This window comes from Prionailurus bengalensis, chromosome A1 (genome assembly GCF_016509475.1).
Source record: "Prionailurus bengalensis isolate Pbe53 chromosome A1, Fcat_Pben_1.1_paternal_pri, whole genome shotgun sequence".
Lineage (NCBI taxonomy): Eukaryota > Metazoa > Chordata > Mammalia > Carnivora > Felidae > Prionailurus > Prionailurus bengalensis.
Window position 1 is genome coordinate 29,564,029 of NC_057343.1, and position 24,335 is coordinate 29,588,363.

General features: G+C 37.2%; 1 protein-coding gene across 7 annotated transcripts in view; it reads left to right on the forward strand.

The window, feature by feature from the left end:
• ELF1 (E74 like ETS transcription factor 1) overlaps positions 1-24,335 on the forward strand; it is a 112,294-nt gene that overhangs the window by 69,016 nt on the left and 18,943 nt on the right. For all 7 annotated transcript variants that reach the window (XM_043579943.1, XM_043579898.1, XM_043579925.1 and 4 more), the window contains exons 3-4: positions 11,160-11,340; positions 23,740-23,847. In XM_043579943.1, the coding sequence (XP_043435878.1) occupies positions 11,160-11,340; positions 23,740-23,847 (289 nt within the window). The remainder of the gene's footprint in view (positions 1-11,159; positions 11,341-23,739; positions 23,848-24,335) is intronic.

Sequence of the window (24,335 nt, forward strand, 5' to 3'; positions counted from 1 at the left end):
GGTCACGATCTCGCGGTCCGTGAGTTCGAGCCCCGCGTCAGGCTCTGGGCTGATGGCTCGGAGCCTGGAGCCTGTTTCCGATTCTGTGTTTCCCTCTCTCTGCCCCTCCCCCATTCATGCTCTGTCTCTCTCTGTCCCAAAAATAAATAAAAAATGTTGAAAAAAAATTAAAAAAAAAATCCACAATCTATAAAAACCTAGGATATTGAAGAAAGAGAGCCATTGGGAAGTGAAGGGACTGACAGAAGCTTATATATTCAATTGTGTGCCCTGCTGCTGCTTTGCAAGTTGATTTCCATGCCAGAAATACACTGCCTGCTCTAGTCTTGAGTGAAGTGTAAAAATATTTCCTAACATTTTGTGGAGCACTTTATAGTTTACAGTGTCTATTTCATATACACTTTGATTCCCACAAATGATTCTGTGACAGAGTTAATATTTCTTTCCATTTCCTATTGTATTCTCTTACATTTATTACTGGATAGCTAGAATAACTATATTAGAATCTTACAATAGATTCCTAGGGCAGAGTTGCAAAGGCACTCAGGGCACTGTTCAAAATTACCTAGCCTATTTACTAAAGATATCTGGATCCCAGTTCTGATTTAATAACATTGTTTGAGAGTATTAGTGGGTAATTGGTCTTATTAGCTGTTTATTGACTCGCCAATTTTGACAGTACTTGGTTTCTTTATATTTCTGTTAAGACATAATGCAGAACAAATGTCCTTAAAGATGTGTGTGTGTGTATACAATGGAAACACAATGGAATATTACTCAACCATCAGAAAAAAAGAAATCTTGCCATTTGCAATGACATAGGTGGAACTAGAGTGTATGATGCTAAGTGAAATAAGTCAGTCTGAGAAAGACAAATACAATATGATTTCACGCATGTACAATTTAAGAAACAAAACAGATGAACATGTGGGAAGGCGGGGGGGGGTGTACAGAAACAAACCATAAGAGACTCTTAATGATAGAGAACAAACTGAGGGTTGATGGAGACAGGTGGGTAGGGGATGGGCTGGATAGGTGATGGCGATTAAGGAGGGCACTTGTGATGAATCACTGAATTCTCCTGAAACCAATATGAAACTATATGTTAAGTAATTAGAATTTAAATAAAAATTTGAAAAAGAAAAAACACAGAACTGTATGGGGATTTGATGTATCATTTGAGCTAGTGCATTGAAGTATTTCTAAGTTTTTAGAAAGGTAGTAATGAATATTTGGTGTTTTGTTTAAAATGAAAATGCACTAGAAACAATGAAAAAAAAGCCCTGAGGAAATTGCCAGGGAATAATTGCCACATGCATAAAACTGGTAGTCCCAAAGAGTTTCATGGGTAAATTATTTTAAACTTTAATGAATCATTTAAACAGTTTCAGTTCAGAGAGAGAAGTTTCCTAAGTCATTTTTACAAAGTCAACATAACACTGATACCAAAACCTGGGGGAATGTGTGCACATACACATTAGTAGGCTAATCCCAAAATGGATACATATTTTAATATAATAGCTAATATTTATTGTCTCTTACATTTGCCGGATCCTGTGGGCAATATGCATTTTTTCCTTTTTAATTGATCTTATTAAATTATATAATATTGGTTAAAAAAAAACAGAATTCTTACAAGTTTATCCAAAGGTTACTCCTAAAAGATGGAATATTATCTCCATGTGAGGTTCCTTTATTCTGTGAGGCTTGATAATTAATCACACACTTTTCTTTACATACTTGAGGAGGTAGGGTCCACAGTGGTGTCTGAAAAGCCATCTGAGATTTTTATTTGTATTTTTTTAAGTTTATTTAAGTAATCTCTACACCCAACATAGGGTTCAAACTCACAGCCTTGAGATCAAGAGTCGCTTGTTTTTCCAACTGAGCCTCCAGCCAGGTACCTCACCATCTGAGATTTTTTTGAAATGAGACTCTTGAGCATCAGCTAAAACACTGTATCTATAATTTATAAAAGAAAGACAAGTGATTCTCCAGACTAGAAAGTCCAGATCAATAAACCTGTTTCTCTAGATTTTCTTTAAAAAATAACGTTTTTGTTCCTTCAACTTCCAAACAGTCTATTTTGAATGATCTACTTTTCAACTGGTTTTTGGTTGTGTCACACTTGGATGCAGTTGACTTAAAAATGTTTTACTTCTTGCTTTTTCTTCTAATTATTTTATTTTTAGTCATTCTGACTAGTGCAGGATATTTTCTCTAGAGGATGTGTCAACACAAAATGAACAAAATTTCTTTTAGAATTTCTAAAAGAAAGGAAGAAAGTATTATTCGAGCCCAAGTTAGGACAGCTGCCTGGGATACACAGTCTTCACAGAGCAGAGAGTGCTGTCACATATTTTCTTTCGATCCTCAGCATAATAACCCTGTATGGTGTGGCAACTATTGTTATCCTTATTTTATGAATAAGGAAACCCCCTGTAAAGAGAAATCTCCTAGAGGTTGAATGAGGAAATGAATGTTGCCCAGAAACACCACTGTAGAATGTGACAGTGCCTGCATTGGAATTGAGTCTTTTTGATTGAGAAAGCCCAAACTCTTAACCATAAGAGAGAAAAAGAACCCTGAAGGAAAAAGAGAATCTGGAAGAATATTAAGTAAAACCTCTTTTATAGCGATTATAAATAAGTAAAATTTTCACATTCTCCCAAATACATTTGCATACTAAAAATTTTAAACACTAGATTCATGTACTACACTCTAGTAAGGAAAACTATATTTAGACCAATGTGTTGGGCAGTGTGTACTATAGGTACATAAATTTTTCTGCCTGTTTGCTAAAACTCTTTTTCATTTTCTTTTAAAATAAAGACGGATAAGCTCGTGTAATGGGGAGCTTGAGTTAATCAACAGAAGTATTCTTATTTGCAGATAATGAAGCTGTTTTAATGACAGGGTTTTTAAAGTGTGCAGAGAATTTGGCTGTGAAGAAGCCTTCACAGGACTTTATGCTGAGCCTTGGAGATGTATTGCACAATTCTGGCTTGTTTTATGTAATAGATCAATCCCTAAAATCATTCAAAATGTATTGGTAACAGTGGTAGTTATTAGGGAGGGGAACTATATGGAAAAGGGACAATATTTTAAACTCTTGGAATACAAATGTGTTCATGTATTACTCTATTCCCCAAAATACATCTTTTTAAAAATCTATTGTTTTTTATTTTTATTTAAGTTTTTATTGTTAAGAGAGAAAGAGAGTACAAGCAGGGGAGTGGCAGAGAGAGAGAGACAGGGAAACACAGAATCTGAAGCAGGGTCCAGGCTCTGAGCCATCAGTGCAGAGCCTGATGCAGAGCTCAAACTCACTAACCGTAAAATCATGCGTGACGTGAGCTGAAGTCGGATAGCTAACTGACTGAGCTGCCCAGGCACCCCAAAAATCTATTAATTTTTTTTTAAATGCACCATGGGAACTTGTTTAAAGGATTTTTTTTTTTAAATTTTTTTTTTCAACGTTTATTTATTTTGGGGACAGAGAGAGACAGAGCATGAACGGGGGAGGGGCAGAGAGAGAGGGACACACAGAATCGGAAACAGGCTCCAGGCTCCGAGCCATCAGCCCAGAGCCTGACGCGGGGCTCGAACTCACGGACCGTGAGATCGTGACCTGGCTGAAGTCGGACGCTTAACCGACTGCGCCACCCAGGCGCCCCAAGGATTTTTAATTTAAATTCATTTTGTTCACCACTCACCCTAATTATATCTATCTAGATGTGCCATGTCTAGAGGTTTCCTTTAATTTTATGGTTTATAAAAGGGAATAAAGTATCGCCATAGTGTGTGTTTGATCTGGTTCAAGTCTCCGCTCCCTGCCTTACCTCTGTCTCAAAGTAATGGTCAGAGAGAACTGGAGACATTTTAAAGTTCTATTTCTTCTATCAGATTGACCTCTGCTTTTTAGACTTTTTATTGAAGTGTTACGTAAACAAAAAATATGCACAAATCGTTAAATGTATAGTTTGATAAATTGTCACAAAGTAAACATGTATGTTTCAGCTTTTGCTTTACCTTGACGTTTTTATGGTTGTTGCTGAGATGAGATGGTTGTGTTCACTACTTTTCTGGTTGCATTCATTACTTTCCTGAAAGGGCTATTCATATTCAAATAAAACGAAAACAAAAAACCATGCCTGTTAATGTAAGATTATAGTAAGCCAAGTTTTCCCCCCAAGTTTTATTGAGATGTAATTTATATATAACATGTCTAAGTGTACAATGTGATGATTTGATATACGTATATAAGATAGCCAAGTTTTAAGAGTGTTTATTTCTATCTAAATCCAGTATTGAAGTACTTAATCATCCAGTTATTTTGTTGAACGGTTACTCTATGCCATGCAGTATAACAAATGATATATTTACATGTTCTTGAATTCTTACAACAACTCTAGAAGTTATTCTCATTTTTGATACACACGAAAAAAACTAGAGAGGCTGAAAATTTTGATGGAGTTCAAACACCCAGGGCATGGTACAGTTTGGCCTTAAATAGGATCATTCTAACTCTAGAGCTTGAGCACTTACTGTTGCATCCTGTTTTCACCAGGTGTGTTTCTAGTGCATTTGCTGCATGGCAAATATTGTCTGATTGTGTCCTGATAGACTGAGGTATTGGGTTTTTGTTTTTGTGTTTTGGTTTTTTAAATCATAGGTGAAGGAAATACTTTCAAAGCTGTGGCTTCATAGGATGAGGCTTTGGGGCAGCATTCTGGTTTGAAGAGAAGGCACAGGAGTGTGTCTTAAAGATGTGTTTTCATGGCAAATGAACTGTGTTTGTGTGTTTATTGGAGTGGCCTCCGAGTGAGGAAGCTGTTGAAGATTACTGCTCGAGTGAGGCCCGTCCCACTCTTGGTTTTGGCTTGTTTTGAGGCAAAGTGATAGTAAAAACTACTTGAAAATGTGCTCATTTTGCACGTATCTTAAAAACGAGTATGTACGTTGGGGAAGTTTTGAAAGACTGTTTTTAACTTGCTTTTCTTTCAGGAAAACATTTGATAGCTGTTTCATTTTAAGCTATTTCATAGAGGATCTGGGCAGGATGTTTCACAACAACCGCGTACCAGATTGAGCTCTGCTGTCAGGGAAGCTTGGCAAACAAGTTATTTGAAAGTTCTTTTGTCTTTTTGTATCCAAAGACTTGTTGAATTAGCTTTACTTCATATGGTTGGAATAATGGTCCATACTTTCTTAAATATCCTCCTAGGGCCTTGGGTTGTGGTATATTGAGGGAAAAGCAAGCCTGGTGAGAGTAACATTGCTGTTTACAGATTGGTCACTTCCCTCCTCTTTTCAACTTGATGGTATTGCCACATATGTCATCAGCCACAACAAATGGCAAGTCCATAGTGGACAGTGTTGAAATTTGGGGAACTCTCCTTCCTGCCAAAAGTTGGTTTGATTTTTATTATGGATGCTAAAAAAATTTGTTGAAGTTGCGCTTTCAACACATGTGTTTAATTTACCTGAAATTAATAGAAAGGAAAACTGGTATGTATTTTTCATTCCAGAGTTGTTAAGACACTCAATAAAGTCACACAACAGTTGAAAGCTTATCAGTGCAGTTTAGTTTGCTCATAGAAACTGAGGCTTTGAAAACTCTGATCTTTGACAGAGTGTAATAATCCCAAGAAGTCTTCCATCTCTCTTCCCACCCATCATTTTGTGATTTGTTTTGGTTCTGTTACAAAAACAAATGGGAAAACAGTCTGCAAGTGCCAAAACATGTCATAATAAAGTAATATAACTTTGTTGTTTTGGATTACTAGTATGTCAGACATTGGCGTAAATCAAGTTGACTCAGGTTAGGGGATGCAGTTTTGAATTTTGTAATTCTTTAGAGCAGTGTTCTAAACCCTGCATGCACATTAGAACCACACAAGGAAATTTAATAACATGCCCTGGTCGCATCCCCAGACGTTCTGATTTGTTTGCTCCCACGTAGGGTCAGATATTGATATTTTTAGGTGTTTCCCAGTGAATATCAGTGTTGATATCCACTGGTAGAGTTGACTGAGGTTACCTGATTCAGTTAAAGGGACCAAAGAGTAGATGATTAATTATTTAAACAAAGAGAGGTTTTAGGGATACTTGGAGATTTGTTTTTTTTTTTTAAGTAGGCAGCCAAATGAAACAATATTTTTGTTAGGACATCAACAAAGTGTTGACACCTTAATTTCTTAAAAGGAGGTAACAGAGCTTATTGCTGACTGTTAGGAATGTGGCCATTTTATGAAGAGTTCTGACCTTCCTGAGGTTCTTCTTTTTTTTTTTTTTTTTTTTTTTACATTTATTTATCTTTGAGAAACAGAGTGAGACAAAGCGTGAGCGGTGGAGGGGCAGAGAGAGAAGGAGACACAGAATCTGAAGCAGGCTCCAGGCTCTGAGCAAGCAGTCAGCACAGAGCCTGATGCGGGGCTGGAACCCACAAACTGTGAGATCATGACCTGAGCCGAAGTCGGAGGCTCAACCGACTGAGCCACCCAGGTGCCCCTGAGGTTCTTCTTTAAATAAATCTTGGGAAAGGGTCTGGTTGAAGTGATGTGGGAAAAACTGAAGTGCATAAGGTTTGGTGGTCTTCAGCACATAAGCTTGAAGAATAATGTCTAATCTCAATTTAGAATATATATAAGAATATATAATCTTAATTGCCATAAGCTAGAGAAGCTGTTTAGGGTAGAGGGAGCCAGCTGTCCTGTGATAAGACTTAAAGCTAAATTAAATTGGGTCCTGTTAGGTGTTGAATTGCTCTCTGTACCCCATCTCCCCAAATTCATGTGTTGAAATGCTAACTCCTGATATCTCAGAATGTGACCTTATTTGGGAACAGGGATGTTACAGATGTAATTAGTTAAGATGAAGTTACACTGGAGTAGAGTAGGCCCCTAATTCACTATGATCAGTGTCCTTACGAAAAGAGAGAATTTGGACACAGACACGTACAGGAGAGAACAGCATGTGAACATGAAGACAGTCATCTGTAAACCAAGGAGACAGGCCTGTACAGATCCGTCCCTCACAGACCTCAGGAGGAATAAGTCTGCCAACACCTTGATTTCAGATTTCCAGCCTCCAGAGCTGTGAGACAACAGATTTCTGTCTGTGGTCCTATGGTACCACCAGGTCTGTGGTAATTCCACAGACCCTAGCAACCTAATACAAGTCCCAGTATTGTATTCATTTTTAAAATTTAAATCTAGGAAAATTCAACATTTGAAATTTTGCCACACCTTCATTTAAGAGGTTGGGAACCATTTCTCTATAAGGAATTTTCGAATGTGTAGTCATAAAATTTTTAGGTTCCTGGTAACTCAGACTTGAGTCAGTTGTTAGTCAAGCAGTGTAAAAGGCAGGAATTTATCATGAGCTCAGACCAGCAGCTAGTTTCTGGAGTGTGTATTACGTGGTAATCAAGGGGGAGATTCTCTCCAGTCACCTGAGAGGGAGTTCCTATGTGTATTTTGTGTATATAGATTCAGGCCTGTTACATGACATTTGGAGTTGGTCAGTTTGTTCTATATGAGTTAATAGCACCCAGGGGAAATAAGAGAAGAACACTTTGAATATACATCTCCATTTCAGGGGACTAGAAAAGAATTGCCCATGCTTTTCAACTACCTTAGAGGAAGACAGCGTAGCTAAATTGGGAGGGATCCTGGGAAGTACCTGGCTGTGGCCCACGACAGAGTCCATAATAGACTCAGATTGGAGAGGCCCTGCAAAAGATGATATTGAAAGTCATACGTTAAACACAGCACAGCTCCTTAACTTTAGGATCCATGCCTTAACAAAACAAAACCTGGAAGTGCCCTTAGAATCAGCTAGTGCTCCTCTTTCATTTAAAGTGAGGAAAATTCAGGGGCGCCTGGGTGGCGCAGTCGGTTAAGCGTCCGACTTCAGCCAGGTCACGATCTCTCAGTCCGTGAGTTTGAGCCCCGCGTCAGGCTCTGGGCTGATGGCTCAGAGCCTGGAGCCTGTTTCTGATTCTGTGTGTCCCTCTCTCTCTGCCCCTCCCCCGTTCATGCTCTGTCTCTCTCTGTCCCCAAAATAAATAAACGTTGAAAAATAAATTTTTTTTAAAAAATAAATAAAGTGAGGAAAATTTAAAGTCGGATGGAGAATGCCTGAGCTCTCATGGTTCATAGTCTTTCTTTTTCACATGTTGCTGCCTTCTAAATCACAGAACCATGTGTCCCTTTTCATTCTTAATTAAGCTTTTGCTTCAAAGGAAACTAATTTCCTTGCTTTACTGTTGCGCTTAACACTCACTACCCCAAATTTCAGAAGCCAAGTATTTTTTGAATAGGCAGTAAAACTTTGGTTTCATTTGGGTGAGGACTGCTCCTGTGAATTGCCTTGACATGTCTCTGTCTCTGACTTCGTGGGTGACCTTGGGTAAATTTCTTAATCTGATTCTTCCTCTGCCAATGGATGGAGGTGATAAGCCCTGTTCTTACCTGGTACAGAAAGCTGCTGCAGCATAAAACGAAATCATGTGAAAATTAAATCATTCATGGGCTCAGCCTCATTAGAAGACTAGGAGCTTAACTTGAGCTCTTAAGAGAGAAGAGATGTTTCAATGAGCAAATGTTCATGCTAGGTTGAATGTGCAGCATTCACCTCTTAAAAAAGAGGAAGGGAAAGCCAAATGGCTATGCTTTGGCCATTTTATATACTTTCTCTCATGTGTCTGGGTTTTATGGTGCAATGTCTGAGTCTCCTACTTGGTGTTTTAAAACTTACGGAGAGCCAGTTACTTCTAACTTCCTCTTTTTTGAAATAGGAAGAAACATTTTGAAATAAAATGATCCAAATATGTTTTAGGGTTATTAGCCATAAATTTCAGAGCACAGTTAATATGGTTAGCACCTGTGATGTCTTAATTCATCAGGTTAGCACCTTAATTCACAGGTTAGCACCTGTGATGTTTATGATAGAAGTTAAATTCTTATGATAGAAGTAGCATTTAACCTCCATGGGCAGTGCTACAAACATGTTAATTTTAAAAGATTGAGGCTGGTAAGTTATAATGAAATCATAACTAATAATTTCAACACAGTAAATTTACTCAAGGAAAATTACAAAACACCTGACATTATTACATATTGGCAGGAACTTTTTCCTACATTTTTTAAAAATTTAAAAATTTTTTTTTTGAAATTTATTGTCAAATTCCATACAACACCCAGTGCTCATCCCAAAAGGTGCCCTCCTCAATACCCTTCACCCACCCTCCCCTCCCTCCTACCCCCCATTGACCCTCAGTTTCCTACATTTTAAAAGATAATACTTGGGGGCGCCTCAGTGACTCAGTTGGTTAAGCGTCCGACTTCAGCTCAGGTCATGATCTCGTGGTTTGTGAGTTCCAGCTCCACATTGGGCTCTGCACACTGAGAGTGCAGAGCCTGTTTGAGATTCTGTCTCTGCCCTTCCCCTGCTCATGCTTGTGTGCGCATGCTCTCTCAAAATAAATAAATAAACATTAAAAAACAGAAGAAGATAGTATTTTATGGGAATATGTTCAAGAAACAGGATATTTACATGGTCTTGAGCTGTCTTCCCATAAGATACTTACTAATTATGCAAGGAAAAATAGTAACTTTATAGTTAGTTACCTGGTAGATACCATCTTAACTAAGTGATCAAAGTTAGTATCACTAGTAATAGGACAAATATGTACGTATTTTGGACCTCTTAATGAGGACACAGCATTACTTCTTTGGTGTTTTTGCCAAAAATGCAAGTTGATCTAATCATGAGAAAATACCATGCATATCCAAATTGGGATGGGGGAGACGTTTATAAAACAAATGGCCTGTACTCTTCAAAAGTGTCAAAATCATAAAAAAAGAAAGAAAAGCTGAAGAACTGATTCAGATTAAAGAAATTATTTGTATTAAAGGAGTTGCCATGGAGAAATACAATTATTTGCTGAATGAAATGTATGATCCTAGATTGGATCCTGAACTAGAATTTTTTTCCCATTTTTTTTTAAGTTTACTTATTTATTTTGAGAGAGAGAGACAGAGCACATGAGTCGGGGAGGTGCAGAGAAGGAGAGAAAGATAATCCGAAGCAGGTTCTGCACTGCCAGTGTAGAGCCGGATGGGGGGCTTGAACTCACAAGCCATGAGATCATGATCTGAGCCGAAGTCAAGAGCTGTACGCTTAACTCAGCCACCCAGGTGCCCCTTTTTCGTGTGTGTGTGTGTGTGTGTGTGTGTGTGTGTGTGTGTTTTAAAGACGTTAAGTGGGGGCACCCAGGTAGCTCAGTTGATTAAGCATCCAACTCTTGATTTCGGCTCAGGTCTTGATCTCACAGTTTGTGAGATCGAGTCCCGTGTTGGGCTCTGTGCTGACAGTATGGAGACTGCTTCAGATTCTCTCTCTGTTCCTCCCTGGTCACATGCTTGTGTGTGTACACTCTAAATAAATAAGTAAATAAATTTAAAAATAAATAACTAAAAGAATGTGAGACAATTGGGGAAATTTGAATAGGCTCTATAGATTAAATTTAGTACTATATTAGTGTTTTGATAATTGTACTCTGTATATAAGGTAATATTCATGTATCTGGAAATATACATGAATTATCTCGGGTTAAGGGAGGAGGTTCTACCACTCTTAAACCAGAAAAAATTGAAATAATAATACAGAAAGATCGTGATAGACATGATCTAAAATTACATGATGTATGACCAAATAGAAAATGAAAGTTAATTTCCCCATTTGAGTGAAAAGCTGTTGTTAAACACAGCATGTGTGCCAGTGACAATGTAACATTTATTAAGTTTATGTGGGTTTTTTTTTCCTGTCAAACTTTTGTTGAGATTGTATTTAATTGTACATTTCATTGGTATGCCACTTTTTATGAATTAATGATACTAGGTTTTTTTATTTAATGTGGTTTAAAAGTATGTTGTAGGATTTTCCAATGAAAATTTGGTTAAGCCTCAAGATTGATAAGAAAAGTTTATCCTTAATAGATACACATTCTCTGCAGCCCAGAAATATTGTCAAGATTTCAGTAACTGATGATATAAAAACTAAATTGATGTCCAGCAGAAAATATTTTTTGGTTGTATTTAACAAAAGCAAACACTTTGTTAATCCTCTTTTTTTCCCCTCACTCTTCCCAGCTTGGTGATCCAGCTATTTTTCCTGCTGTAATTGTGGAACATGTTCCTGGTGCTGATATTCTCAATAGTTATGCGGGTCTAGCCTGTGTGGAAGAGCCCAATGACATGATTACTGAGAGCTCCCTGGATGTTGCCGAGGAAGAAATCATAGATGAAGATGACGATGACATCACGCTCACAGGTGTGTCCCCAGCAGCACCGTACTTTAGCATAGTTTGGGGCAGTTTCTCAGTCCTGTGATTTTTGGGGCATAAGAGTCCCTAACTTGGTTTCAAGAGGCTAGAGCCCTGTAGGGAGAGGGAAATCATATTTTCTTTCTCATCTACCTGAGTTTCGTAGTGCTTTCTCACCTCCTCTTCCTTTTTTCCTAAATATGTTGGGATGAATGTGGCAAAATAGAGGTATGTAAGGAGAACCAAGCCAACCTGATTTGTCAGGCATTCACTGAGCACTTAATATGCCATGCTCTATATTCTCAGTAACAATAGGAAGTTGTTTGTAGGGAAAAATATAGGAAGGTTCTTCTTTTACTGCTGTCACAGGAAGCAAAATAGGAGGCCATGAACCAAATGTAGGATTAAGGTACTAGGGTTTAAAAAAGACTTCTCTTCTGGTTCAGTCAGAACTAGTAGCCTATTAGAAATGTGAAGAGTTCACTGTGAAGTGTGACCTGGTGGTAATGCTGTTTTCATCAGTTTTAGAAGTTGGTGCATGCATTTGTATTTGTATACGTTTACATTCATCTGTCTTGGCCAGAGGTAGGTGTTGGAGATGTTTGAGAAAATTAATTATTTGGAAGCAAAGGCTATTTGAATATTTATTCTTAAATTTGAAAATAATAGGATATTAGCATTAGTCACAATGTCATTAACTAAACTTATACTTTATTGCATGCCAACCATTTCAAACTAATGTTCTTTTTCGTTTCAAGATCCTGTCTAGAATCTTACTTTGCATTTAGTTATTTCTTCTTGGTCTCTTCCAGTCTATAACAGTTCCTCTGTCTTTCTTTGTCTCTCAGTAACCTTGAGACTTTTGAAGAGTACTGACCAGACATGGTAGTATGTCCTTCAATTTTATTTGTGTAATATTTTCTCATGACTGGAATGAGATAATGTAATTTGGACAAAGAATACCACCAAAATAGCATTGTCTCCTCATCATATTAACATAGTAGATTTTATTTTATTTTTTTAACATAGTAAATTTTAAAAAGTTCATTATCTCATGTCTCACAACAGAAAAAGAAAACTGAAATTAGGTATAATGAAATGATTAGCCTAAGATTATACACCAAGTGACTGAGTCCCCACTGATAACATTGACAAACAACTCTTAATTTTTATATTGTCCTTTTTGTATATGTTTTTTATAAAGCATGTTCTCCAGTATTCACATTTTTTGTTCAGAGGAACCCAGTGAAAGTTTTTTGATAAATCTTTCCTTATCAATTGGGGAATTAAATTATGTTAGAGGTTTTTATTCATTACTGACTGAGTTGTGTGTTTTGTATAACAGAATGACTATTGCTATACCTATATCTGTTGTGTAGCTAGTGGGTTTTTCTGGTATATTCAGTTGTAATTTCTTGATGCCTTAGTGAAAAGCTACAGCTGTCTCTGTAGGTTGGGAATAAGGGTCTCCCCTGAAAGAGTATTTATTCCTGGTTTTAGTCATCAAGGAAGACATTGTCCTTGGAGAAGAAATTCCGACTAGGAAAGCGGCTCTTGGATCTTTAGGAGAAAGAATTACTTCTTTCTTTCCATCTTGGGCTTAGACTTGAAGATAGCCAATAACAAGATACAAACAGGATCCATGCTTCCTAGAGAATAGAACTGATATTTAATGGGTCCAGAAAATAAGCCATGTTTTAAAAACCACATTTGCTGTTTGCATATTTCTTCTCCCTTTTCAATCTCCCAACCTGAGCTTTTATTTAACTCTTCCATCCTTATTTGAGCAATGTCATAAGAAAGCAAAGAACCCTGTAGCCCTCCTAAGTTCAAAGTGAGGGAGGGAAGAATGTTGTGCTTTGCAGAAACTACGGGAAAAGAAAGAGATGGAGAAAGAAGAGTTTATAAACTGTCCATGTGAGTCCCAGGTAGCACTTCAGATGATACTAAGGAATTATTGTTAATATTTTTAGGTATGCCAGTAACATACCATACACATGCTGAAATTTTTAGAGATAAAATATGGTTCTTGGATTCCTTTAAAGTAATCCTGGGGGTGTGGGTGTGATGTGTGTGAGGGGGCCTTGGAGGCAGTGATTGGAGTATGGGTGAAAGAAAGAAGATTGACCATGTGTTGATAGTGGTTAATGCTGAAAATGGATATGTGAGAATTCATTATACTGTGTTCCATAATTTTGATTTTGTTTGAAATTTTCAATAATAAAAAGGTTGAACTATTTTTATGCATTTGAGGCTTATATTAGACTGCAGGTATCATCTGTGTGCCCTGATTGCAGATTTTCATGTTAACCAAAATACTTTCAATTTTATCATTGGTTGATCTCCTATCAAATTTGATATATATCTGAACCTATAAAAGAAATGTATAATGGTAAACTACCACTTTTATGTGCTCATATGTTGGAGTTCCACCTAAAGTTTCATTTAGAAAAAGGTTATGGTGTGGGGTGCCTGGGTGGCTCAGTTGGTTAAGCATCTGACTTCAGCTCAGGTCATGATCTTGCAGTCCGTGAGTTCGAGCCCCACGTTGGGCTCTGTGCTGACAGTTCAGACCTGGAGCCTGCTTCAGATTCTATGTCTCCCTCTCTCTCTGCCCCTCCCCTGTTATGCTCTTGTCTCTCTCTCTCTCTCTCTCAAAAATGAATATATGTTAAAAAAAAAAAAAGGTTATGGTGTTAAAGTTTTTTTTTAATTTTTTTTTTAACATTTATTTATTACTGAGAGACACAGCGTGTGAGCAGAGGAGGGGTAGAGAGAGGGGAAGACAGAGTCTGAAGCAGGCTCCAGGCTCTGAGCTGTCAGCACAGAGCCCGATGTAGGGCTCAAACTCACCAACTGTGAGATCATGACCTGAGTCAAAGTCAGTTGCCTAACCAACTGAGCCACCCAGATGCCCCATGGTGTTAAGGTTTTTTGAAAGTCATTTGACCATTAGTTCTTACGTATGTGGAGATTCTTCTTCCGTTGCCAGCCTTTGAAGTTCTAAAAGTAAAAATACTAGTGGAGATGGTACAAATTATATTTTTTCAAATAAAAGGTAACCAGTGATGACTATATCCATTAATAAATCTTCTCTTATTAAGTAATACCGTTAAGTGTCTCTTCTTTCATATGGATTCTTTTCTGTTTTTACGAGGTCAAACAATTTTTAGTAATTTCTAGTAAGTTCAAATGTATTTAATAAATTATTCCCTAAATTATCATAGTATCCATGCCTTCTGTCTTTGGTATAGATTTTAGCTAGTTGCTAGATCACAGCTAATCTGTTATGAAGAAGGTTTAAAATGCGTGCATTAATAGCTTAGCGGGTTTTATTATTGCCAGAAGAAATGTTTGTTATCCATTTAATGAAGGGCTAACATTTTCAAAATATTTTTAAAAGCTGGATGCACTTTTTTGGTTTTCTGTCCTGTTTCATGTAGGACGTACCCGTTTATTTTGCTTTTCTCAATCTAAGCACTGAAGCTGAATGGAATAAACAAAGTTTATTAAATTAACATTGATACTAAACATATTTAGCTTGACTCACATTTTTGAAATACAAAAGGTGATGTGATTTCTATATGTAACGGTGGGATGATTTCTACTGTATAGTAAGTTAAAAAAGCAATGGTCAGGTAGCATAAATAGTATACTACTTTTTATTTAAGGGAGAACAAAGAATATAAATGGTATGTGTCTTTGCTTATATTTAAAAAATTGATAACCCCCTGGGGCGCCTGGGTGGCTCTGTTGGTTAAGCATCTGATTTCAGCTCAGGTTGTGATCTCGTGGTCCGTGAGTTCAAACCCCACATTGGGCTTTCTGTTGTCATCACAGAGCCTGCTTCAGATCCTCTGTTCCCTTCTCTCTCTGCATCCTCCCTACTTGTACGCCCTCTCACAAAATAAATAAATAAAACTTAAAAAAAAAAAAGTCACAAAACCAATAGGAATGGTTTCTTTCAGGGAAAAGGAAGGGACAGGGATGAAAGATAGATTCTTTAAACATACTTTGTTTTGTCATTTTTACTTTGGAACCATGTAAATGTTCACATAATTATAAAACAACACTAAGTCCAAAAGAGGAAAAATTAGCAGTATCTGAAAATTGAAGCACACTAAAACAGATGAACCTCATTAAGCTATTGAGATGTGATTTTTAAGGTCGTGCATTTCCTAATGAGATGTAGCCTAAAAAGCAAAAATAAAAATAAAGCTGCTTAGGAATCTTAAATTGTTTTCATAATATTTTTATTGTTATTTAAAAGCGTGTGTGAGTGTGTGTGTGCGAGAGATGTTAGGGTCAAATCAAATAAATAATGAAGTTAATGTCATAAGAAGCCAAGATTTAGAGAGTAAATAAGATATACAAATGTTAAATTGCAAAGTTAAATAAAAATTCTATAATCCTATAAATTCTATGTAAACACACAGTATAAATACATAATTCCAAAACTAAATTCTATAATGCTACATTTGAATTGAAAATATTAGTGTGAACTCAGGATCGATTTTCTTCTCTAAAAAAACAAAGACAAATATTTTTTAGCCAAACATAGGACAACTTGAGTATTAATAAGGACAATAACCAGTAGTTGAAACATATCTAATATGTTTAAATCCATGATCTCATAATGCTACACACACAAAAAAATGGTCACCAATAGGTGATGCTAAAAGCTGTTTTGAAAACTGTTAAGAATCACACATTTATTCTCCTTTCCCTGTTTCAACTATATACTGAGTAACTAGATTATTAAATGAGAAGTTTCTCTTTATTGTGGTATTCCAGCTAATTATCACATATAAAAAATAGCCTTCCCTGCCCCCCAAATTTAACCAGAGTTTGATTGAGCCTTCGGAACTGATTACCAGTTTAAAGCAAATGTAGAAAAAACATGTTAAACTATACAATAGGAGTAGAATTAGCAAAATCTAGACGGGGAAACTCTGCAGGACAAATTTCTTGGTTTAATTGCAAGGAAAAAAGAGAGATGGAAGGTGACATAGTAATGAAAAGAAACTTCAGAAACTTATCAGTCAGTTGCACTGTGAGGACCTTATTTGAATCCTGATTCAAACAACAACTATCAACCCTCCTCCCACCATCTGCCATATATGATATTTCAGACAGTTGGACATTTGTATGCTATTTGATATTAAGGAAATACAGATTTTTAAAAAGTGTTTGATAATGGTATTTTTACGTTTTCAAAACAGAACCCTTATCTTTTAGATATTATAAAATATTTACTACCGGAATATTAGGATGTTTAGAATTTACATCAAAATAATAAGGAAGAGGAGAGCATGGAGATATAGATAAAACAAGATTGGCCATGAGTCGATAATTGTTAAAGCTGGGTGATGAAGACACAGAAGTTCGTTGTATTATTCTGTTTATGTTCGAATGTTTAAAATTCTTCAGAATAATTTTAAACCCTTCAAAATGTATATGTTTTAAGTTCCTCAAATTAGTGTATAAATTATGGTCTCTGAGTAAATTTTTCACTAACAATACCAGGATAGCCAGAAGAAACTACTGGTTCTGGGTTTGGGATGGGAAATGTACAAGAATAGCCTGTAATATATCTTTTCCCAGAAGGCACAAAACTATTACTTGGGTCTTGTCTGAAAGACCCAGGCCCCAGCTTTAGTTCCCAGTGGCTGAAGATGGGACGTTTAGAGGTTGATTAAGAATTAAGGGGCACCTGGGTGGCTCACTCAGTTAAGGGTCTGACTTCTCAGGTCACTGTCTCACAGTTCGTGAGTTCAAGCCTTGCGTCAGGCTCTGTGCTGACAGCTCAGAGCCTGGAGCCTGCTTCGGATTCGGTGTCTCCCTTTCTCTGACCTTACCCGCACCCCCCCCTCCCCCCAAAATAAGCATTTAAAAAATTAAAAAAAAAAAAAAAAGAATTACAGCTGCAGGGGCACATGGGTGTCTCAGTTGACTAAGCATTCAACTCTTGGTTTTGGCTCAGGTTGTGATCTCACGGTTCATGAGTTTGAGTCCTGCATCAGGCTCTGTGCTGACAGTGCAGAGCCTGCTTGGGATTCTTTCTCTACGCCCTCTCTGCCTCTACACTCCTTCTTCCCTCTCTCAAAATAAATAAGTAAACTTTTTAAAAAATTACAACTGCAAAGGATTGAAGAATATAATATGTTAAAACCTTTATATTTTCTTTTTTTTTTTTAATTTTTTTTCAACGTTTATTTATCTTTGGGACAGAGAGAGACAGAGCATGAACGGGGGAGGGGCAGAGAGAGAGGGAGACACAGAATCGGAAACAGGCTCCAGGCTCTGAGCCATCAGCCCAGAGCCTGACGCGGGGCTCGAACTCCCGGACCGCGAGATTGTGACCTGGCTGAAGTCGGACGCTTAACCGATTGCGCCACCCAGGCGCCCCGAAACCTTTATATTTTCAATGATGCTAAAAAGTAACTGAATGGCCACTTTAAATGGCCACTTCTATCTTCTATAAAGATGCTAGAAAGCCCATTTATTATTCTGAAAATCAGTAAATAATGTAAAAAATATCAAGTATTTAATTTACCTTTATTGTATGAACTGTGGTTCAAGATAACTAGTTGATGAAGGAAAGTTGTTCTTTATAGAGAATTCTAGCTAACAAATACTGGAGGAATGGTAGGATTAGAATTATCACCATTTTGGAATCCCTTGTAAACAATGGATTTAGGCAGATATCATCAATAACTGCTAAAGTCAGTTATTTAAGGCTGATGGAGAATTTTATAATGGAAAGATCAGGCTGATAACACCTGAACCTGGTTCTCAATCTTAACAGTACTGAATGAAAACTACCAGATTTTATAGCACTGCTTCAGGAGGCACATAGAATCAGTTTTGCAAAAAAAAAAAAAAAAAAAAAAGAATCTAATCAAGCTTCTAGATATAGCTACCAGTTTACAGGAAATACATGGGCCAGGGAGGAGCATACTGAGTGGCACCACAGGGGTGTGTGCAAAATCATAAACCTGGGAAACTACAGACAGATAACTGTTTCTTCAAAGATATATGGCAAAAAGGAAAAATAAAAAGGGAGGAGGTACGTATCACCAAATGTAATGCATGAGCTTTGTTTGGATCCTGATTTGAATAAATTTTTTTAGAAAACTGAGGCATTAAAGAAATTTCAGTATTAACTGGATAACTGATTTAAAATACAATTTTTAGGGGCGCCTGGGTGGCTCAGTCGGTTAAATGGCCGACTTCGGCTCAGGTCATGATCTCGCCGTCCGTGAGTTCGAGCCCCGCGTCGGGCTCTGTGCTGACAGCTCAGAGCCTGGAGCCTGTTTCAGATTCTGTGTCTCCCTCTCTCTGACCCTCCCGCGTTCATGCTGTGTCTCTCTCTGTCTCAAAAATAAATAAACGTTAAAAAAAAAAAATTAAAAAAAAATAAAATAAAATAAAATAAAATTTTTAAAAGGTATGATCATGGTATTGTCTTTTAGAGATATATACTGTCATATTTACAATTGAACGATAGGCCGGGCTTCACTTTAAAATAATCGAGTGTGAAGGGCGCCTGGGTGGCTCAGTGGTTGAGCATCTGACTTCAGCTCAGGTCATGAACACATGGTTCATGAGTTTGAGCCCCACATCAGGCTTGCTACTGTCAGCACAGAGCCTGCTTTGGATCCTCTGTGTCTTGCTCTCTCTGCCCCTCCCCTGCTCACACTCTCTCTCTCAAAAATAAACATTAAAGAATAAAATAATAAAATAATCCAGTGTGAGGGGTGTCTGGCTGGCTCAGTTGGTAGAGCATGCAACTATCAATCTCAGGGTTGTGAATTCAAGCCCCATGTTGGGCATGGAGCCTACTTTATTTTTTATTTTTTTTTTTCAACGTTTATTTATTTTTGGGACAGAGAGAGACAGAGCATGAACGGGGGAGGAGCAGAGAGAGAGGGAGACACAGAATCGGAAACAGGCTCCAGGCTCTGAGCCATCAGCCCAGATCTGACGCGGGGCTTGAACTCACGGACCGCGAGATCGTGACCTGGCTGAAGTTGGACGCTTAACCGACTGCGCCACCCAGGCGCCCCTACCTACTTTAAAAGAATACAATAAAATAGGGGTGCCTGGGTGGCTCAGTCAGTTAAGCATCTGACTTCAGCTCAGGTCACGGTCTCGCGGTTTGTGAGTTCGAGCCCCGCGTCAGACTCTGCTGTCAGTTCAGAGCCCGGAGCTTGATTTGGATTCTGTGTCCCCCACCCTCTCTCTGCCCCTTCCCCACTCATGCTCTCTGTCTCTCAAGAAATGAATAAACATTAAAAAATTTTTAAGAATAAAATAAAATAATCCAGTGTGTGTGTTTTAGGCTGGGGGGTATGGGTGAAGGAAGATTGGCTATTAAGTATTGAAGCTGGGCTCTTGATACATGGGTTCATTATATGACTTTCTCTATTTTGTATATGTTTTAATTTTTTTTATTAGAAAAAGCTTAACAAAGGGTTTGAAATTCTTCTTGTTTTTTTCTTACTAGGCAATTAAATTATTATACAAACTAATTATATCATTTTCATCTACCCAGCAAACTTGTTTTATACTTGTTTGTGTAATTAAATATCTAGTTATATAAATATTTGGAAGATGGTAATTAATTATGGAGTTATTTGTGCCTTATTTGCTGGATTTTTTAAAAATTTACTTTTAGTAGTTCATTTTCCTCAATTCATAGAATTTCAAAGCCTTGACAAAGGGAGTAATATGCTTTTTCTTTTCTTTTTTCTTTTAAATTTATTTATTTTGAGAGAGAGAGAGTGCAACCAAGCAAGGGAGGCACGGAGAAAGAGGGGGAGAGAATCCCAAGCAGGCTTTGGGCTGTCAGCATAGCGCCCTGAATGGGGGGAGGGGTAAAGGGAGGGAGGGCTTGAACTCACTAACTGTTGAGATCATAACCTGAACTGAAATCAAGAGTCGGACGCCTGAGCCACCCAGGAACCCATAATATGCTTTTTATTAAGCTTTAAATTTACAAGATTTTAAATAGGAGGCTTACGTTTTTATATTTATTATTATGTTTTAAAGTAATCTGTGTACCTAACATGGGGCTCAATCTCACAACCCTGACATGAAGAGTCATGTGTTCTACTGACTGAGCCAGCCAGGTGCCCTCAGAAGGCTTGAGGTGTTTTGTTTTGTTTTGTTTTGTTTTGTTTTGTTTTGTTTTGTTTTGTTTTTAGAGAGAGAGCTTTTCACACATGCATGACAGTACTTGGGGGGAGCACATGGGAGAGGGGCAGAGGGAGAGAGAGAGCAAATCCTAAGCAGGCTCCACACCTCAGCACAAAGCCTCATGCTGGGCTTGATCTGTGGCCCACATCCCTGGGGCCAAAACCGAGAGTCAGGCGCTCAACCTGCTGAGTCCCCCAGGTGCCCTGACACTTAAGTTTTTAATAAGAGGTGTTACAGTGCTCTGCTTTTAATCACTTTGCTAGAGTTTGTGAGGTATTTATCTTTTCTGATTTTAACTACTACGGAGTAATTGGACTTTTAAGCATTTCTATTTATAGAATATGGCAGTAAAATTTAATTGATTTATTTTTCATTACAATCAGGGGAAATAGTTTCCTAATGAAGACTGTAGTCTCTATCTATCATTAGTCTCCTAATGAAGTTTTGTGCATCTTGACACGAAAGTAAAAAGGACATATACTTTTAGAATTAAAAAACTTGGGGCGCCTGGGTGGCGCAGTCGGTTAAGCGTCCAACTTCAGCCAGGTCACGATCTCGCGGTCCGTGGGTTCGAGCCCCGAGTCAGGCTCTGGGCTGATGGCTCAGAGCCTGGAGCCTGTTTCCGATTCTGTGTCTCCTTCTCTCTCTGCCCCTCCCCCGTTCATGCTCTGTCTCTCTCTGTCCCAAAAATAAATAAACGTTGAAAAAGAAACCAAAAAACTAGCCAACAATCTATTCAGATTCTCTTGGATCCTTTTTGTAGTAATTCAGAAATGTGACCACTTGGGAAATTTAAAGCCTTTGAAAACAGCTTTTTAAAGCTATTTTAAAATCCTGCCTCTTTTTATTTTGGCTATCTTCTTGTTCCTTGACTTCCATGTGACCTATACATATTTGGTTTTAAGGATACTAGCTGAAATTTGGAATTCTGCAGATACATCTTCCATATTTTCTCTTCTGGCTTGGCAGATTGTGGGGACTCCCAGTGTTAACCATTATCTTATGAGACAAAATATTCTTTGTTAGGAGTTTCTTCCTATATTGAGAGGAGCTGACTAGTTTATGACCCTGAACTTCTTTGTTTTGTATTCATCTTTCAGGAATTGTCCCAGCTCTTTGCTTCTTCAAGCAGTTTTTCCCTTCCATTCCCATTCCTCCTTGGGAAGGCAGTCAATCAAATTAATGTATAAAAGCAAGTTAACTAATCTGCTGTTGTTATAACAGTGTTTAGCAGTTGCACATTTTCTTTTATAATGGCATTAACTAGTTCTTTCATTTTCTTTGAATGTGTAATACTTATTCTAATGCCCTTGCTTCTACTTTATTCTTGCTTTAATTTGTCTCTTTTCCTCAAAATATTTAAATCCTGTCTTAAATGACTCAGCTTAGGGCCATCTCTTCAGAAAACTTTCCTAACTTACAAGGATATATGTTGCCTATAAGTGTATATGCCTCTAGTCAGTCTATTCTGTACCACAAAATTAATCAGTTTGTTATTTTCTTAGATAGTACCTGAGTACCGTTACCAGTAGACAGGAAAAAGGTCATGTCTGATACTATTGCATCTTCCACATTTCCAAGTACAGTTGTTCAAGAGAGATAGGCATTCAATATTGCCAATTAGGCACTTGGAGTCAGTTAAGAATTTTGTAGGTTCTTGAAGATCTTTGATCTAAAGGTACAATGAACTGGTTTAGAAATATTTAGGATAATTGATATAATATTCTAATGCAAAGTTAAGCTAAATTTCAAAGACGTTATCAGTTTCTTAAAAATCTGTTTATAGCATTAATAAAAAAGATGATTTTGTTCTTCTCTGAATTGAATAGGAATAGAGTAGTACAGTGTGTAAGTTATCACTTTCATTCATTTGAGAACAAAGAACTTTTACTTCAAGTACTGTGTTTAGATTTACTGTTTAATATTTACTGTTTAATCTTGTGTAAAATTAAAGGGCTTTTATTAATCAAGTTACATACTCTCAATCCAACCCTGAATCTGAAAGTCATGATTATATATTCACACATACATACATACACATACAAACTTAAAAGTGATGTGTGATTTTTCCCACAGATATTGAGGGGGGAATATAGCAAGGAGGAGGTATAAGAGATGTTGGATGATGAATATCACATTTAAGAATCTTGAATTTATCCATGAAAAGAAGGCATTTATAGCTCTTTATGTATTTTCTTGGTGCTAATGCTACAGCTAAGTGACTAAAAGCCATCCAGGAATTCACTGTGAAACTATTTTGGACTTCTTTCTGGGATTCAGAGATGTGTCAAGTATCTAGCATGTCCCTGGATTAAATTTTCATTTACATATTAATGCTTTTTAAGAACATTCAAATACTTGGTCAAATCCACAGTCGGGGAATTAGTGTTCTACAGTACACACTAGAGGAGAATGGTGCCAGAATACTAATTATCAAAGGGTGGTTAGATCCTAATAATGTGACTATGACTAAAACTTTTTAGAGATGGTAGCAATTCAGTCATAGAAGAATGGGAAAAGAGTTGGAGATTGACAGACCCATGTTCATTCCTGTTAGTTAACTAAGAGTATTGAAGTCAGTGGTAGAGCTGAAAGGGACCTACGAATACCAACTCAGTCATGTTCTAATATGAAATCTGTGGGCACAAAATGACTTGCCCAGTGACATACTAGTTTAGTGGCACATCTGAGATTTCTGGCTATTATTCCTGGACCCTTTCTACTGAAGTCCATGCCTATCTTATTTATTCTTGAAATAAGAATTATCACAGAAACAACTAGTGCTTTCCCTCCAGAATGTGAGCTCTATTTCGCTTATTCTTTACCTCTCAGCATCTTGCAAAAGGTTTTTGTTTGGTAATAAAAACCCCATATCTTGTATAGTTTTTTTATTTCTATTTTATAGCTTTTTAATTTTTATTTTTTTCAAATAATCTCTGAGCCCAACATGGGGCCTTGAACTCACGACCCTGAGATCAAGAGTCTAATGATCTACCAACTGAACCAACCAGGCACCCCTTGTGTGATTTTTTTTTTTTTTAAGAAAAAGTAGAGAAATACTTAAGAGTCATATTCAGTACAGATTTTATTTGTTGATACAAAGTGTATACATAAACTGAAGTATTAAGTGATGTATCCAGGTTCAAGACATCTTTGTGCAATAGATGTCTTATAGCTAACTTGTGTTTTCTTTAAATGTATTGTAGTTGAAGCCTCCTGTCATAATGGGGATGAGACGATTGAAACAATTGAGGCTGCTGAGGCGCTCCTCAATATGGATTCTCCTGGCCCTATGTTGGATGAAAAACGAATAAGTGAGTGTTCATGTGTTTGGTTTGTTCATGTGAATATACTTTGAAAACTTGTTCTTGCCATTGCTTGTTATTAGAGATGGTAAATACCAAGAGACCAGAGATTAGGTTTTTATATTTTTTGTGTCCCAAGCACATTTTAGGGTACAGTATTAGTTAGGACACCTTCACTAAAGTATTCAGGTAAACAAGACTTTAAAAAAAAAAAATTGGAGAGTGAGATCTTCAGGAATAAAAAAGTATTTAGTCGTCAGCAGATTTTGCAGAATTTATTCTCTTAACCTGATTGGTAGAAGTATTAGGGTATTTATGGCCCAGACTATTATAATTTAATGATCTCTATAGGTATTCACTAGTGAATAGGCAAAAATTCATTGAAAAATTTTCTAACACCTCATGGCAGAAAATTCACTGCCACATTATTGATCTGCTTTTAAACGTTTTTTAAAATTTTATTTATTTATTTTGAGAGAGAGAGTGTGTGTGCACAT